Source organism: Symphodus melops, assembly GCF_947650265.1.
Source record: "Symphodus melops genome assembly, chromosome: 10".
Taxonomy (NCBI): domain Eukaryota; kingdom Metazoa; phylum Chordata; class Actinopteri; order Labriformes; family Labridae; genus Symphodus; species Symphodus melops.
Window position 1 is genome coordinate 13,549,648 of NC_136700.1, and position 18,935 is coordinate 13,568,582.

Below are 18,935 nucleotides of genomic sequence, written 5' to 3' on the forward strand. Positions count from 1 at the left end.
GCATATTACAACAAAGCAAGGGATGTACTCGCACAAGCCTGTGCATAACTTCACAGATGCAAACAAAGCATTTATTATCTTTTGGCTCTTTCACAGTGTGACTCAGACATGCTCTTTGTCGCAGTCTGTACAGTGTTTGATGTGCCTAGGTATCTTGGGGCTTTGTGGACTTTTCTTGTCCTTTTCGCACTACAGTAGCTGCAGCAATGTTCTCTATCTTTTCCCTTTTTTTTATTATTTTCTCTGTTCTGTCTTAACATTTTTTTCTCACTCTATTTGTTTTGCACTCAATCACAGTCTCCCTTGCTTCTCTCTCCTGCACCCTACTGTCCTTCATCTCTTCTCTGTCTCATTCTTCATTCTCAACCTTTTTTCACCTTCACTTTGTCCATCTCTTTATTTTTGTACTTCTTATTTGTCTTTCTTTTCTTACTCTCACTTGTCTGGGCCGAGTTGTGTGAAGTCATTTTGAAGTAAGCGGGTGAGCTCAAGTAAACTGTTTTGGTCACGTCTGTGGATGTTTGTCTAACCTCCTCTGTCCGTGTCACAGGACATTCCTTTGTGTTGCTTCAAAAGAACATTCACACCCTCTTTCCCCCTTCACACACACAAATGCACTAACACAAACTCTTTTAGCGTATGCCACATAGCACACACACCCTTTCCCAGGAAATGGGAGAAATGGATAAATGCCTGCTTAATACATTTTGCAGATTTACCTTAGAAGAGACACTAAAAGACAAGGAGGATAAGAGAGGGCGTATGCTCATTGTCTAAATGTACTGATGCCTGCTGTTGGTTGTATTTTCTTGAAAGTTTTGTTTCTTTTGGGAAGTAGACTACTGTAAGTGTACGTGACATTTTTTGTTAAGGACAACACGTTGATAAAGACTTGTCAGTGATGATCCTGAAGCACTTATTTCAAAGGCTTTGAAACAGGAAGTTGTATATTATATATAATATATAAGGCATTGAGAGTGAAAATGTAATAGACAAAATATCATAAATTTAGCTTGTATTGAAATGTTGCACATCATTTAAAACATTAACAAACAACATTTAAATAAGAGGTTGATTTTCTCGACTTTAGACATATTTCTTTTAGATTGAAGATTATGGGTTGGTGGTTGATTTAAAGTAGAAGGCTGGCATTGCTGTAAGCTGTTTTGTCAACTTCTGTGGCGTGGTATTGACTCCAGTCCAGAACATTGTTCATAATGCAATAATTATATGAATTGCGCAAAGCTAACGAAAGTAGACATATTAGCTTTAACTTACAGTTTGTGTCACCTGTTTGCAACATGTGCCTTCTATATCCAAAGCAAATCCCCAAAAGAGTTTTTTTTTTTTCTCCTCTTAATTTTCATTGATCTAAGAGTAGATGATAGTTAGCTGTAGCTTCATCTGACTGCATCAAAAATGATGTGAAAACATGGGCTTTATTCACAGGCCACCATACAGATTGTAATTTTTTTTATTTATTTATTGCGATAATTTCAGACTTTCATGATGTGTTTATTGCAAATGCTAATATAATTATAAGGATATCATCTCGATTAATTGCCCTGCCCTAATTAAAATACATTTTCACAAAAAAATGCATGGCCTCTCTCAGCTGCAATGTTGTGTCCAACTGAAGGGCTATAATGCTTTCTATAATTATACACTAGCCTGCTGCCTTCTATAATTCATGTATATGCACACCCCAGCACCCTCCACATATATGTAACTTTCAGTTGAGTGCCTCTGTGTCCTGCCTAATGCACTGGACATTCTTCCAACATATTTCCTTCTTTATCACCACTTCGTAGTTTAACTGGAGAGTAACTGAAAGGTTTCTCCTGTTTTTGTACTATATCCTGCCTGCTTCTTCATGCCATCACTTCACTTTAGCATCCCAATTCCCCACACTTTTAAAGTGAATTCAACAACATGCAGTCTATTTACATAAAAAACTAATAGAAATAAATTAATCATGGCAGCGGAGGCGGGGGTGATTTTAACAGACTATCTGAAAGAAAAAGAGATCATTTATCAGATGAAGCAGGTGGACAGCGAGGAAAACAGTAGTAATGCACAGTTTTTTTTGGTCCATTCTCAATTTATTAATATTTCACGCCTCAGGGACCGAGTCAAAACTTGGTCACGCCTCAGGGACCAGGGTTAGTCGTGTTCCCTGAGGCTTGAAATGCTTTTAAGTGTGAGAATGTTTATCAGGCCTCCATCGGCGCGAACCAAAGGGGGAAAAAAAGAAAAATGACAGCTTCAGTGTTTTTGTTGTGGTTAAATGAAAGGGAAAGACAAGTAGGCATACAGTGCAGGATGGAGGGAACCGAGGAAGGAGGAGAAAAGTGGGGCTAAAGTCGACAGTGACCAAAGCTGACACCCCTTGGCATGCAGTGTTCACCTCCAGGATTTGTGTGTGCATGTGAAAATGTTAGCCATTTTCATGCCTCTGTGCTTGTGTGGGTGTGACTGAAAAACAAGGGAGAATATTTAAAGCTGATTTGTCATGAGAGAGTGGCAAAACAGTGGAGCCAGCACAGGCTTTGATAAGCAGCACAGGGACGCAAACAAACACACACACACACACACACACACACACACACACACACACACACACACACACACAGGCCTTGAGCTAACATTTAGCCAGATGGAAAAAGCTTTGGTTATTTCTCATGGGTGAGAATACTCTGAGGGTGCAAGTACAGCTTCCCGCATCAACAACCAATAGACACACAAGGCACAAGAATAGACACTCGCACAGACCCAGATATACATGTAGTGATGAACAGATGTGCACATACAAGCCTCCTGAATACACATAAACAACAGAGGACATAAACACAAACAGACGCAGATAGACACACATGCTTGCACAGTGTTTACCAGAAGTTTTGCTGCTAATAGACTATAATCTACACTGTATCCAAACACAGGTGGAAACAAAGTTAAGCAGATAGCCAAGTATGGGAGGAAAAAAGATCTATAACTATAATAATATTTATAAAAAATAATGTCCTCTTTATAAAGTTAAGTAAGTCAGTAGATTATTGGTAAAGCTTCTGTCGAGGTTCATTCATGCAGCAGTCAAATTGGCTCATGAAATGCTCTTTAAATTCCATCCGTATTTACCAGAGAAGTAAATCCCCGAGTGAATTGAGTTGGCCTGCATACATAGAACTCTGTGCCATGCCAAACCATTTTAATTAAAAAGTCTTTAATTTAATGTGACATGTCAGATGGTTTATATGCCTGTCTGCCAAATTCAAACAAATTGAATGATTTTTACTCGACTGAAATATCTGTAGAAATGTGTGCATACTTACAATGTATTTTCTTTCCCTTGAGTAAAGCAAGAGTTAATCATGTTGAGAAAAAAATGTTGTCTCTATTTAGCAGGTAACAAGTTAATATTTCTATATGAACTGCTCCAAAGCAATAAAAGAAAATGATTGGCAGAAATAAATTAAAGTCTTTAAAAAATCTCTGCTATGTATAGACAGGTGAGAGATAAGACAAATGTGTTCATTTTTGAGCTTTAAAGTGTTGTTTGCTGGGTTTCTTTAACTTAGCTTAATGAAACCTGCTATTTACCTCCTGTCTAACCTATTCTACATACACTTATGTACCAAATACAAGACTGGGCAGTTATGAGATGAGTGTCATACAGCTCTCATAATACTTGAGAACTCCTGAAATACAAAAAAAAAAAAAAAGAAAATAGAAGAAAAACAAACCATCCATGACAGTTTAATACTCTTTTTTTTTGCAGACAGAAAGTAAGACTGCCACCAAGAACGAGAACAGCAACATTGCACGTCTCTGGGGAGTTTTTCACAACTGAAAGTGAATGTTCTGTCTGTGTGTCCTGTTAGCTATAGTGCTGGGGCCTATGAGAATTCATTTTGAAAAGATGAAAGTCAGACAGGATATGTCAGACAGGGGTGGCAGATGTAGGAAATGGGGTTGCCTTGTTGTAGGTAATGTCCTGTGGGAGTGTGTCTCTGAGTGAGAAAGCATCATAATCACACTGTCAGTCAAGAAGAATAGCTTCTGGTTTGCATAGAATACATACAAGGATTAAAAAAGCAGAGGTTTTTTTATACAGGGTGACACTTTTCTAGTCTGTTACTTCAACACAGTAAACTTTTAATTGAGAGGGAACTGCATGTAATATATTGTTCTTGTCATAAGTTATTTACTTGTAATTTGTTTTAATTTCCCCTCAGAACTAGATTGTTAGTCTCTGATGCATGCTCTTTGCAGGATGATCAGGGTGTGATTGGCACTTGAATCAGAAATAGATCCCAGAGCCATGAAGAACATCACACCCTGGCATTGGAGGTGGGAGAGCCAAGTTTAATTAGTGAGAATTTTCCCACATCCATCCCAGCAGACATTCGAAAACACACATACATTCTTAAACTTTTTTTCTCCTCAAGCACACTTCAGTAGATCCCACACACAACACACACATGCACGCACACATACACACACACCTACACACACATACATCACGCAGCATCATTGTCACAGTTATGTATGTGTCAGATAAGGGGGCGGAAGGCTTAATTGTGAGTGTCAGACATTACGTGTACGTGTGTGTGTGTGTGTGTGTGTGTGTGTGTGTGTGTGTGTGTGTGTACATGTGTGTGTGTACATGTGTGTGTGCACTATGAGTTGAGTCAGGCTGTCAGTGAAATTATCAGCAGTTTTGACATGATCTTACTCTCTGAGATTGCAAAACGTTTCCGTCAAGCTCAAAAGAGGTGTGTTCTGTAAGTGGTTTTATTACAGTTCTGAGATTATAAGATAGATTCTTTGATTATGTGGCTTTGATTATAATAATTAGCCTTTATTGTTTGGTATTATGGAACAAATACTAACAATAGAGATACCTGTCATCGTTAATTCAGCACCTACTTTTCCCAAGATACCTTAATTTTGTTATTTGCATCATAGGCAGTTGCAGTTTAAGAAACATCATCAATCCAAACTGCAATTATGTTTTCTATTCAAAGTCTCTGGACACCACCCATATGTTTTAACTTCGGAAGCCTTTGATTATCATCTAGCAATATGCTACTGGGAGCAGTGCCCAACTTTTCATGGCTCTGGTGTAGCCAGCAGTTGAAGTTAAAACATGTTTGACACTCTTCCCTCCATTTGTCATAGTTTACAGCCCGACTGGCAACTTGGGAAGAAAGAATGGAGTTGGGGTTGGGAAAAAATATCAAGTAATGGAGTGCAAGCTTTACTGTACTTGCATGTAGATATTTGAATAAAGATGTTAATGAAATGATTGCATCGCATCCCTTTGCCCTCCAAATGGACAGTTTTGCTGAGACAGCCAGTGCTCACTAAAATGTTAGTAGATGATACAAAACATTCCATTACTTCAAATCCAGTCTTTTATTTATTTATATTGTTTATGTAGAATCTAAGTAGGAATAACCTAATTTAAATGATAAGGTAGCTATAATTTAGTTCAAAGACCTAGAAACATTATAAAACTCTGATTATCCTTAAATAATTCCCCATCTTCAGAGAACTTTCATTTCCTATCGCATACATACAAACCAGATTTTTAGAAGGTAGATATACTTTTACACCTCAGAATGGAGAAACTTTGGTCATTTCCTTTTTGCCAATTTGTCACTGACAACACTTCCTGGTGGTGTAAATGAGGAGAAGAGAGAAAAAGTGAACAGAGAAACAAATTAAACTAAAACTTTTATTGGCAACACATTTGGAGGGGATTTACTGGCAGAAAATGTCTTGACATGCATGGTTAAGCCAAGTAATAACAGCCTCTTCTAATTTCAGAAATTTCAATCATCCAGTGCCCATCCTGCCCTGATATAGTTTGGATGGTGACACATTTTATATATAAATACTTCGGCCTTGTAGCCGAGCTAATTGGATGTGGGGACACAGTGCTGACACTGCAAAGTTGTTGATGTGCTGACTTTACATCAATATATGATAAACAAGTGAAGCATCTAGTTAAAAAAAAATACAGTAATTGATTCCTACATCATTGTTTATGTAGAAACTAGCAATCTTACATGATCAATTGTGTAAGAAAGTCTATGGCCTTGTTCACATTGCACCTCCAAATTTGATTTTTAGCTCATCCAGATTCTATGTGGTTTGATTTTTTTTCCCAGTCTGAACACAAAAAGCCTCATGAGATCTGATTTTTCCAAAGCTCATTCAAACCACTTGAGGAGGTGGTTTTGAATCTCATTCAAATCTGATTTCTACAGATCCGACTCAATATGAACGTTTAGGTAGCTTCAATGTGTCTTCTGCGTCACTCGCACTGAAGTTCATTTCTGTCAGTGAAAGAAAACTGCAAGAATCAAAACAAACATAGTAAAACAAGCCCATGGACAGACTGCTCCGTAAAATTGTTTGCATCACAAATAATCACACTTCTCTGTCATCAATTTTGCTGTGGTTTTTTGCTGGGCGTTACCTGTTACCTTAGAAACCAATGTGGATCAGACCACGTCAATATAGACAGGCAGATCAGATCTGGTCACTTGCGATTTATAACATGAACAGTCAATTAGTTAGATTGGATTCTGATCAGGGAAAAATTGGATTTGGGTGGCAGTCTGAACACAGCCTTAGAGTCCTACAATAATTGAAATAAATGTAAAATCCCTGAATAAAATATTATGGCAAAAGTTCAGCATAGCCAAAGTTTTATTTAAAGCTTGGTCTACTACCAAGCTATAAGAACACAGAAATGACTCATAGAATTTCTGCCTGGCTTGTCTATAAAACTGTGCCCCTCATATACTGCATTATAAAGGCACTCACTCTTTCGACTTATGGTGGTGAGAGAATCGACTCACTGCAATCAGGTGTGTGTCGCACGGATTGGCTTTGATAGAGCCCAGGTGAGCCCTGCTCTATGCTGACTCATTATCTCACCTTCAGAGGTAGTGAGAGGTTATTCCTGTGTTTTCTGAAGTTGTCAGTGTGTATATATTAACACCATCTAAGATCTTTGTGTCCTCATTGTCAATTGCCTGCTGCCCAGTGTATAACTTGGGAAGCTGGAAAGTTTATTTTTCACTCCAGCCTTTTGCGTTATCAAAGGTCTTTCTGGCAGCCTTTTCCTTTCATTTCGTGTTTTCTGGGTCTCCTGCACAATTTTGGTTTTGAATCAGCTGCTTGGCAACAGTGGTTATTTTCAGTGCATTATTTAGTTTAGGAAGCCTGTTGTGGCTCCATGCAGTTACGTGGTCCCCCACCCTTTCCAATTGCTTACGATTAAGTGGTTAACTTTGAGACACCCCTGGGTCTGCACTTGTGTCTCCAAATACACAGTATTTTGGATTCTCTCAACCCGTTTTAACCTGTACCCAAAATAATCCAAACACTCATTTGTATATCAGCTAGAAGAAATGTCGCTGCCAGTTTCTAGTTCTGTCTATTCTCTGGATCTGAAACAGAAAGCTTTTATCTTTATATCATTTGCATGAAATTGCAGAGCTTTCATTGACATCACTACATGATTAATGGGAGGGTCAATGGTGTCACAGAGGACATGCATTTAAAAAGAGCTCTGTGCTGCTTTAGCAAATTTACATTATTTTTTTTTTTTAATTTGACATCTTATTTTGTTCCTAATGCATTCTGTCTTTGACACACTATACCCCGAACTCCGGCATACATAAACCTGCAGGTGTGGATGGACACATGTAATGGACACAGTGGCAAAAACTTAAATAGATTTGATGCTAGAAGCCAGCAGCAAGTTAGCAACCAAAGCCAGAACATTTTGAATAGCATCCTTTCACTGGGATTAAATAATGCACAAGATGCCTGTTGTGTGTCTTTCCTGACAAGTATGGCAGCAAAGTTCATGTTTGCTTGAAAATGAAGATAGTTCCCTCAAACATGTCGGGGACCTCTGTAAACATTTTACATATCCAAGACTAAAGGGAAGCAGTCCTGCAAATTGCTGAAATTGCTGTTTTGGGATATTTGTCAAATATTCTTGGACTCTCCCTTCTGATGAGTTTGATATAGTAGGATTATAAAGGTGATTATAATGAATGTGTTTTTTAGAATCTCTGATGTATGGCACTGCGATTGACTGGTGTCGGATCAGGGACAATCAGACTTTGGAGAAAAGGGAGTGTACAGGGCCTTTATGTTAGATGGGCTCGCAAAGATAAAGTAATCAATGGCTGTGAATGCAAGTAGGGACCATACACAGAATGTGTGTGTACAAAGCCCATGAATATCATGAAGTCAGTGGTTCTGTTGGATGTCTAGGTTTCTGGCAAATTCTGTCTGCCCGCTGACAAAGAGTCTGCTCAATATCATGATCCTGGTGGAGTTGTTATGGTTATGATGACAAAGTGATGTTTTGACAAAGTGATGTTTTTTTTGTTTTTTACAACATCACTTAAGCTGTGCCAAATCGCAATTTTTTTGGTTGCTTGGTTGCAATTATCTTTGAATGTCTGAGTGAAATTTAGCGTGCATTCATGAAATGTCCCCCCAATTTGAAACAGGCATCAGAGTAATGAGCAGAGGCTAGTTAACCTGTGACATAGTCTCTGCACCCATGCTTTAACACTTAAAGGAAATCTGACGGTCTTAATCAATCGTTGTGTTTGGGATTGAATCGATACATTCAAGATGATATAGAGTACGATAGGATTTCAGTGGCAGTCTGTTTGTATGACAAGAAATTAGTTGTCACAGTGTTAAAATGTTGCATTCTAACGTTAGATATATATTCAATTTTAAGCTTGAGCGAATTAATTGTAATGTAAATAAAGGGTTGGACTTTGGTCCGACATAAGTGTCCACACTATGTGAGGACAATAGTCAAGACAGAAGTATAACTGGAATGATTATTAGTGAAACATGCTGCTCATGTGGATGGGTCATCCTTCCTTAAAGGCAGGGGAGGTAATTTCCTCCAGGCACACTTTTTAAGTTTTTGGTTGAAATTGTCTTTATGTCCTGACAGTAATTAAGATCTTACTGTGTTCCGAAAAAGGAACAAAGAAAATCTGTCGCAGCTATAAACCTGTAAAAACTTCAACCAAAGTTGGATGACTGTTCGTTTTTCATAAACCAATCAAGCCTCTCTACCCCATACATGCATGAGCCCACACTCAAAGCATGAACTGAAATCCGTAAGTGAGGGGCGTGGCTTTTGAGGGAGCACAGCAGGGAGGGGTGGATGATTACGGAGAAAAGGAGAGGATGCTACTTTTCAAGTCCTGCTAGTTTTTGAAAATGACCTACCCTGCCTTTAAATTAGCTGAAGAGAGAGAGAAACTTTAGTTTTCTTTTGCTGACTTTCTGAAAATGTGTTTTCATTTTTGTGACATCTGACAGTAAACCTGGCGGAAGGTGACTGCAGACACTTCAGAAGTGCTTTAAAAGTTTGGCTCTGTTGTGCACAACTAATTATATTAGACGCACAAGTGCAAGCTTGTATGTGAGAAACTATAGATTGGCACGCCATGTGCAGGACCTGACAATTGCCGCCCACACATGGACCCAAACTCCCTAGTGAATAGATGTGAATGCTAACAGTTGCACACATAAACGCACTATATACTCTGTTCCCCAGTGACCTTAGTGGGTGAAAGTTCCTGACACATAAGCACTTTTATGAGTGAATGGACACACACAGAGAAGCTTCTGATCAGCAGAGTGGAAGAATTCCTTTACTAACAAACTCTGCACAAACACACAGATACACACACACACAAATCACTGAGCAACCCACACACCCTTATAACGACGCACATACACATTTATGTGAGGATAAATGCTCAAAACTGAAAGTATACACTCTGACACACAAATGCATTTTCACATACACACATTTACCATAGGGTACAGTGTTAATTAACAGAGCCAGATTTGGCAGGGGCTGTGACTGCTGAAGAATGCAGAATGACCGATGTGACAGAATTACTGACTGAAGCAAAGAAGAGCAAGGTAAAGAGAGGATAAAGGAAATGAGGAGAGAGGAAAAGAGGCAAGTTTGCAGTGAAGAGGTGGAAGAGAAGGCCAGCGCTTCATCATCATCTCTCAGGGGTGCATACGGAGGTGCCTCGATTATGCACTCAGCCCTCTCATTCTTGCAAAAAAAAAAAACATGCACCCCTCGGAAAATACAGCCCTGTCAGCCTACTTCAGCACACACCCTGACCTTAGAGTGATTGTGTTTGTGTGTGTAAGGATTTTTCTTGTAATTTTCATGGAGTCAGCAATTAAATGATTCTAACAATTAATGAGTTTTGTTGTGCTGTATCAAAATCAGATTGATGAATGCATTTGTTAATCAGGATTAGATATTCAGAGGGGTTTTATTATGATGTTAATCTGTACTAATGAGCAGTTATTTGACAACAAAGAAGACTTTGGAAATCACATTAGAAGAAGTCTGCAAAATTACCAAGTTCGCCTTTCTCATTTTCTTTTTTTGGAGATATGAAAGGGTTGAGGTGTTATGATGAATTGTGTGTTTTCTTGTGAGGGTGTGTTTGTGCGGTAAGGTAGTGAAATAGCTGGAGTGCTTGAACACAAATACATGGTATTCTTCTGTTTTGGCACAGCATGTTATATATGCCATAGTGTTACAGGGGCAATGGCCACTGCCCGAGAACTGTCCATGTTAACCTTGACCAACACATTAGTCCATGGCCATTTTCTTTTGCTCACATTAAATTGTTCTTTTTCGTAACAGTCAGACAGCAAATGAGCATACTTTCGGTGACCTCTGAATTTTTTTACACATTCAAATGCCCAGTTAGTTTCATTTTCAATTGAAAATTACCAAGAGAGTGGGTCACAGTTTTCTGTAACTACTCTATTAATAGAATAAAGTACCTTTATTGCCATTTCATATAGTACAATGGTATTTGCTGTGTATCTCATGAGTAGTTTGCATTGTTAGTCTGTTTTTTGACTTCTTCAATCTGTGCCAGTGTCTTTTAATGTTTAAGTGTCTGAAAAAGCTGCTTTGCTTGTGTTAACGTATAACTGGACTAACTAACTGATGAGTTGTAACCACTAACAGACAGCAATCGCCTCACCACAGACTTGTACCACAAAGAGGAAAACATTGAAGTCACGCCATTGGGTGGATTCATCCAAAGCCCACGCTACCCCAACGCTTACCCCCGCAATCTGCTGTTGTCATGGAAACTGCTGTCACCACCAGGGAGCCGCATTCACCTGGAGTTTGATGGACAATTTGGCCTGGAGGAGGCTGAGAATGGAATCTGCAGGTAAATCTAAGAACAGATTAAAATAATAGCCATTGGAGTGGTAAAAAAATAAAATGGAGACAAGAGGATTAGAGCAAAACACAAAGACAAGCCAATGCTGGTGTAAAATGTTTGACCGGAGAAGTGAAGAACATAATGAATGATATACAAGCAGCTGTAACTCGTAAAAGTCAAGTGAAAGTAAATAAAGTAAAGCTGTAAGAAGAACTGATTGGAAGGACATAAATGAGAAAACTAACTTTGAAAGGACGACTAAAAGCTGCATTAAAAAGGGGTAGGACATTTTTTCATGTACATAATTAAGACACCAACAATAAACTTCAATTTAATGAATGTTTGAAATAACTATATTCAATGTTTAAGGGGTGAAGAGAGACTGCTTATAAACATCTTTTGCAACAATCATAAGAGGTTTGTCCTTGAGGGTTGAGTAGCCAACTTTTTAATCCCCATATGTAACTCAGGCATCTTTGTAAGCACTTTGCTGAAAAAAGACAATGGGGGGAAAGAATAGGGGAGGAGGTGGAGAAAAGATTTGTGAGGTAGGGGGAAGGAGAAAGTAGCTTTATTCTGTTTTTCAAATCAGTTTTGTCATTTTGACTTTGTGTTTGTATATATATATATATATATATATATATATATATATATATATATATATATATATATATAATTATGTTCTTTTTAAGCTGTATGACAGGCTTGGGAAGTGATTTGAGAAGTTTTGGAATATGATCTTTTCGCTGGTAATAGAAGCCCAGTGCTCACAGAAATAGTCATTAAACTCTATGAACAGTGTAATAGCCAATCATCAGATAAGGCAGCCATAGAGTTTAGTGATATTATTACAAAGGTTATTAGAAAAGTTATACTTGACTTATGAGCTCCCTAACAAGAGTTAGATTGTAATAAAGTCAAGTAACAACCATCAGTAAACTGCATTTTACTTTATTTAGAAATACAACTGGGACAATCCATAATCCACGGGACTCTTTTAATCCATATTTTACTGCAAGTGTTATAAGTCAAAACTTTCCAATTGGATCTTTAAGTGATGTCACTGCCTTCCCAGATTTGGGCAAATCTGAATTGTGGTTACCAAAAGAAGAAAACAACCAAAAATAAGACTCAAATGCATCTAAATGTTCTACCTTTGATTTGTAGTGACAGGCCAGCAACATCTTTTCTCACATCTATAAACCCTTTTTTTGTTTTTTTTACAAAGTTTGTATCCTGAATCTTTTTCTTTCCTTCTCTCCCTTTCTCACTCCAGGTATGACTTTGTGGAAGCGGAGGACCAATCAGAGACCAGTACTATAATTTGGGGTCGCTGGTGTGGGCAGAAGGCACCGCCCAGACTTAACTCCAAAACCAATGCGCTCAGAGTCACCTTCAAATCTGATGACTACTTTGTTGCAAAGCCGGGATTCAAAGTCTACTATTCACTGCTGGTGAGAACTCTACTTAGATATACTCACACTAAAACACTCACACAGCTGAGGAAGAATAGTGAGCTGATTTCTTTGGGACATGGCTCAGTGTGTTTGTTGTAATTTGTAACATTGGGCTTAGGTAAAAAGCTTTTTCACTCTTGTTCCTCCACTTGGCCATAAAAGTGAGAGATGGGATGATGAAGGTAGAGAAAACGATGGGAGAAGATATAGGAATAGTGAGAGATAAGGTCTCGCAACACGGTGGTGAAATGTTGAAATATATCACCCAAGTGGTTTTTTTTTTTCCCTCTCCCATCCACTCAACTGTAGAAGGAAGACATACTTATAGGGGCAGGAGGGATAGTGGATGAGAAAGGGGTCTCTTAAAAGCTGACAAAGGAAGAGATAAGAAGATTAGCTTTGTTCTGTGAGGAAGAGGAAAGAGAGGGACCCTGATTTGAAGATGTTCTCCCACCCTATAATAAGAGGGGGAAAAGACAGACCAGGGCAGAGACAGAGAGGCCTTACATATGTTCCATTGCCGGATCTTTTATGACTGCACAGGAGAAAGTGTGGAAGAAAGACAGCATCACAGACACACTGGTGAACTGGGGGATTATTGCTTATTATCTGAGAAAAAGAGAGAGAGAAAAAAAAGTGGTAAGAGCACATGGAGGGGTAAGGGTAGAAAAGGGAATAAGAGAGATACTGTATTTGCAGGCGATGCCTTGCTTTATACTGTCATTTTGACATTGTAGCTCGGGTGAAAATATTTACCCTGCTCTCATCACAATTTCAACTAAAAGCTCTTGCACATGACCAGCTGATTTTGGTGCCCGTGGTAGAGAATAGAGTACACCTTATCTCATTCACGAATTTGTCCTGCGCATGCATGTGAAGCAAGAACTAACACTTTTTTAGTGTTGTCTATTACCTGTCAACCATACCCTATCACTGTGTAGATGTTTGTCTCGTATAATTTCAGAGCAGAATTTAAATATGTGCTTTCAATGTGACCGACAAAAAAAAACAAACAAAAAAAAAAAACACGCCACAGGAGGTGCCAAACATAAATTTGTCTCTTCATTCTGGTGGTCCATATTTAGGCTCCACAATTAAATTGTATCTGTTTCATAGCAAGTGAACAAAATCCTCATCCTTTTAGATTTGGATGAAATCTAAACACAGATGTTGCTACAGCAACAAGCACATAGGGTAATATCTAAACAAATAAGAAAAACAAAACTACATACTTTGCGTGTGTATTGTAGTCAGCCTTTAATGACCGCAACAAATATTCACTACAACAGAACAACGTCACACTTGTTTCACCTGACATTTTGTCAACAATGTTCCTTAAAAAACTCATTTTCTTTCCTCTTCCTCCTTTGTTGTTTCTCTTCTGGTCAAATTATCACACCTTATCTGTACATTTTAAACAGAATCTGGCTTTAGTGGCTTATCTTATTTGATCCATTTGACCAATTTTTCAAAGAACTTGTGTCTAAGTGTGTTTTTGTCTTCAAATTTTGCACACATACATACACACAAACACACAATCACAGGCACTCATGCAGCTTCCCCCCAGCTAGACTGGAGCTGTGTGTGTGGCTTAATTTAGCAGGTCTAATTTGTTCTCTCCAGACCTGTCGAGCAGATAAGAGGGAGGAGAGAGAGGGACGGAGGAAGAGAGAGGCAGAGCGAAAGAGTGAGATGATGCAGCACTAGAAAAAGAGAACAGGTGTCTTGAGATGTTATCAACGTGTCAGCTAATGACTAAAACAACCTGAATGGAGAGAGGCAGAGGAGAGGCATTTGTGAGGTAGTGAAAGTAGCCTAAGGTGGACTAAATGGAAAAAAAAAACAAGAAAAAACGTTGAAGTAACAATATCAGTGTGAGAGAGAAAATGTAGAGTGAAGCCAAATAGAAGTAAAAAGGTAACAGAGTAAATATTAACAAGAGCAACAACATATGCTCAATGGGCCTCATTCACTAACAGTGCATCTGCACAAATATTTGCTTATAAATTGTGCATGCAGACATTTGAAGCACAAATCAGTGATTCATCAATATATTTTTACTTTAATTTGTTTATTAGAACCTCCTGAAAATGTTAACATACACTCTTTTAACTCAATAGATGACATATTAAGAATACATTCGGTAAAACATAACATGAATGTATTTTTTATTTTTGAAGAGACAAGAATAAAACGTAAATTAACTGATGCATTGACTTCATGCATTAAGTAATCATAAAGTGTTTGCCTTTTCATCTAATATCTAATCGTCGGCCACTCCAACTAATACTGCCATGAAATATTGCATCTGTTATCAAAACCAACTTGATTGATTGGAGCCTGTTTAAGAGGATGAAGGGAACATACATGATGGTGGTTTATGTCTCAGAGAGTGTAAAGACCCAGCCTTGCTGAAAGATATTGCAGACAGTGCCTTCAGAAGAGAGCACGTTAGACCTTCACAACATGTTGGAATAGTGTGATGTATGACTGTTCAGCTGATTCACGATGCCAATGCATGTACAGAATTGCTGAAACTATGTAATTCGATGTAGCGGCATCTGAGCCCCCAAACATGCCGCTCTTTTTTTTCTCTTTTGGGGCCATCTTCTAAAAACGTTTATATGTCTCCACTTCACCGCTCTCATCCTGATACACCAATCAGATGTCCTTATATGGATAGACAGGGCATGGTCGTATGCTGAGTACAGGTTGGGGGCATGTGCCTGACGATTTAGAATTATTCTGATTCACTGACATACAAAAGGTGAACTAAATTGGCTTGTACGCAGGTGTCATGGACCTGATGGTGATTTTGGCCTCGAAGCCTCAAAATCGTGCATATTTAGGGAGTGGTTGCTTTAAGTGACACGTGAGTGTTGATAGATGGCTGCAAGGTTTTCACTCTTGTAATTCCAGTTCAATTTAACATTTCATGGCTGTGTTACTGTTATTGGTGCCTTTGGGAGTTTTTTTGTGACAAAGAAATAATACAGTTTGATAAATGGTTTATTGAATGAAGAGGAAATGCCTAGAGGTCTGTAATTCAACTTCAACTTCTAGCTCCAGAAAATTCATTGTCGTTCATTTATGAATACAGTCAAGCAAGGTCCAAGTCATTATCAAATCTGGAAAGGGTCTTGTTTTAGTACAGCATGTCTTGGTTATATGGTCCAGCTAAAACTGTGCAGATCAACAACCAGTGTGTTCTCTGAAGTGAAACAGAGTGTGTGAACTACAGTATATTTCCAAATGCAAGTGATCTGCTCTCTTTGACCTTTAATTGATGCTCATTAATTGTGCACATTGAGTGCACATCACTCTCTTCTCGATAAGGCCAATAGATGCGTCACATTTAGTGTCTTTATAACCTAACAAACAGCTAGCCAGAGGTGGAAAAGGTGCAGATGCAGTCGACATTCTCGGAAACGTCTTTACTTCTCCCATGTGCAACCACAGCTGTAAAAAACTTGTGTATTAGCCACCCGGATCTTTTCCCTGTCACAAGGGCATCCAACGTCACATTCAAACCTGTTATCTCTTTCCTTCTCAGTAAACGTCAATGTGAAGCATCTCTAACACGTTAAAAAAATAACATAGGACAGGATTAGTTGTAGCATGTAGTATGTAATGCCCAGCCAAGTCAACCATGAATGGCTGAGAGAGTTTTGATTGATATGGATGAGGGAGCAATGTCAGTAATCACTAAGGAAGACAGGCATCATGTGCCAAGCATCACTGCTAATGATGTGTGATGTGTTAGCATCTGCACAATGGTTATTATAGATAATGGCTTAAGGATGTTTTACAAAACAGCAGAATCTTCAACACTACTATCTGTGATGGACATGTCAATACGGATTGGAGTCAGATTTACCATTTGGGTTATGGTGAGGCTTACAGTATTTCATGTAGCTTAGCATAGTCAAAAGTGCATTTAAACCTCTCTTGGGGGGGGGGGGGGGTTCTAATACATGAGACATTTGAAAAAAGGTTGACCACATTTCATAGTACATATCTTTTCAATCAAAGTTTTTGTTTTATAGAAGAAAATAACAAGTACATTTTAATGGAGTGGGACCTAAAATGACCTTAAGATGTCATATTAAAATAGAACTGCTCCCTCCTGCAAAGAAACAAATGCCAAGTATCTGCAGGCAACACTCCAGTCAAACTGAGTCCTTACTTATTATTCACATCACTGTTTTTCCTCCAAAATTACAATTCTTTGATCCTTTTTAAATCTTGTTTTCAGCGAGTGAAAATCGTCATCTGCAGTGCAAGCTTACATAAAGTAATGAGTGCCTTTGATTGCACAAAATTAACATTTAAGGAGCTGTTTGGTTACACATGCAACACACATAATATCTTTGGCTGTATTCAACATCAGAGCATTGTATTTTGAGTGTTAATGCTACTGCAAGAAAATACTATTGCCCAGGAAAGATGATACGGATAAATTCCCAGAATCCCAATGAGTCATACATGTGTGATTCCCGGACATGAAGTCTTGTGGATTGTCCTTGAAATGATAGAAAATGAAACCAACCAAGTCAACGTGTATGTGATTATACTTGATGTTAAACAGCAGTTACCATGTTCTTTCAAAAATATTACTTCCCTCTGTCTAAATTTTTTTATTTCCATTTACTGTTGCTGCTAGAACATCAGTGAAAACATCCGGTACATTTGAGAGAAAATGAGTAATAATCAAGAGCTGTATTTATTTCAGCGTTATCACCTCCATGTGGCTTCACTCTAAATGTTACTCATAAAGACTCAAAGAAAGTAACATTTAATATGTAGACACAAATAAACTGCAGATTGAGAAGAGAGTATCCCAGTAAATTACAAGAACAAATCACTGTGCAGCAGTAAGGAGCATTTTCCCTACATTAACTTGAAAATGAGCTGGGAGAGATGAGGAAGCTTAAATGTGGCTTTGTGATGTTTCGAAAAAGTCAAAAGTCTCCTGGTTTTATGGCATACAATTGGATAGGGATCTTCTCTGGCCTTCCTCAGTCTCTGCAGCACACTTAATCATCCACTGCATAGTGTCCAACAGTACAAAATGGAGGTCAAAAAGGCCGACTCCCACACGTTCCCTCCACTGGACAGCTACAATAAATACTATCAAAGTGATATTGTCTGACGGTTTATCTTCAGCTGAAAATTGAACATATTGCTTCATAGTTTAAAAGACTGTATTTCTCAATTAGTTACAGAAAAAATAATACAAGAATTTCTATGTCTACTTTAATTTTGTTTGCTATTCGTAACAACACTTTAAACTATTAGACAATACTTTGATTATTTTTCATGGTATCTTCCTGCAACCGTGCGCACCTCAGAATATATATAGTATACTAGACTGTGTATGGGGTACCCTGTTGGTCATTTAGACAATACTTTAATCAATGTTGATACACTCTAGATTATAAACTTCTTATGGTCTCCTCACAAGTACACTTTTGTAAGATTCAAACAAACTCTGGTGCAATTGCCAGTTTAGTTTGGTTCACTCAGGAACAACAGCTGTCTATCAACTGTGGTTATGCTAAAACCAGCGAGAAAGATAGATCTGGGCCCAGATCCTGTGAAACCTGGTGCATGGACCCAACAGACAAACTTATGTACAATTAAATGCTTGTCTCACTATAACCTGTCAAAGGAGAGAATTGGTGCATGCCTTGTAATTATGCATCAGCGTAACAACTATTTTTCCATTTCCTCAGGTAAAAGTAAAAGTATTTGAAGCATACCCTACACCAACCATGTTACAGCTCAAGACTATTTGCTGTCCTGTTTCTACCTGTTCATCTGTTTTTGGCACAATAAAAGTTAACTTAAGTGCAACTTGACTTACCATCGTCAAACAAAACTTTCTGCACTGGCACATTCCAGATGACTACAAAGTTAGATACATTTTTATGTATTGTTGTAAGAAAGTAGAAATATCTCAAATAAAACTTGGACATGTCATTTCGTGTAAAATTAGAAAACCAAAATACAACTACCATTAAGGTGAACATAGTTTTCAACCACTTTTAATCAAATTCCTGCATTAAGATCAAAAACAGATTTTAGAGAAACGGATCCACAAAAAAACCAGCACACAATTGTGAAGTAAGAACAAGAGTGACAAGAACTCTTCACGCTCAGAGGTTTTAAATCCTTCCAACATGATCTGAGC

General features: G+C 38.2%; 1 protein-coding gene across 2 annotated transcripts in view; it reads left to right on the plus strand.

The window, feature by feature from the left end:
• The window catches only part of pdgfd (platelet derived growth factor d), a 48,433-nt gene that overhangs the window by 13,307 nt on the left and 16,191 nt on the right, over positions 1-18,935 (plus strand). Inside the window, exons 2-3 of one of the 2 annotated variants that reach the window (XM_079354198.1) lie at positions 11,081-11,291; positions 12,562-12,739. In XM_079354198.1, coding sequence (XP_079210324.1) covers positions 11,081-11,291; positions 12,562-12,739 — 389 coding nt within the window. The remainder of the gene's footprint in view (positions 1-11,080; positions 11,292-12,561; positions 12,740-18,935) is intronic. The other variant, XM_079354199.1, reaches the window with a different exon arrangement.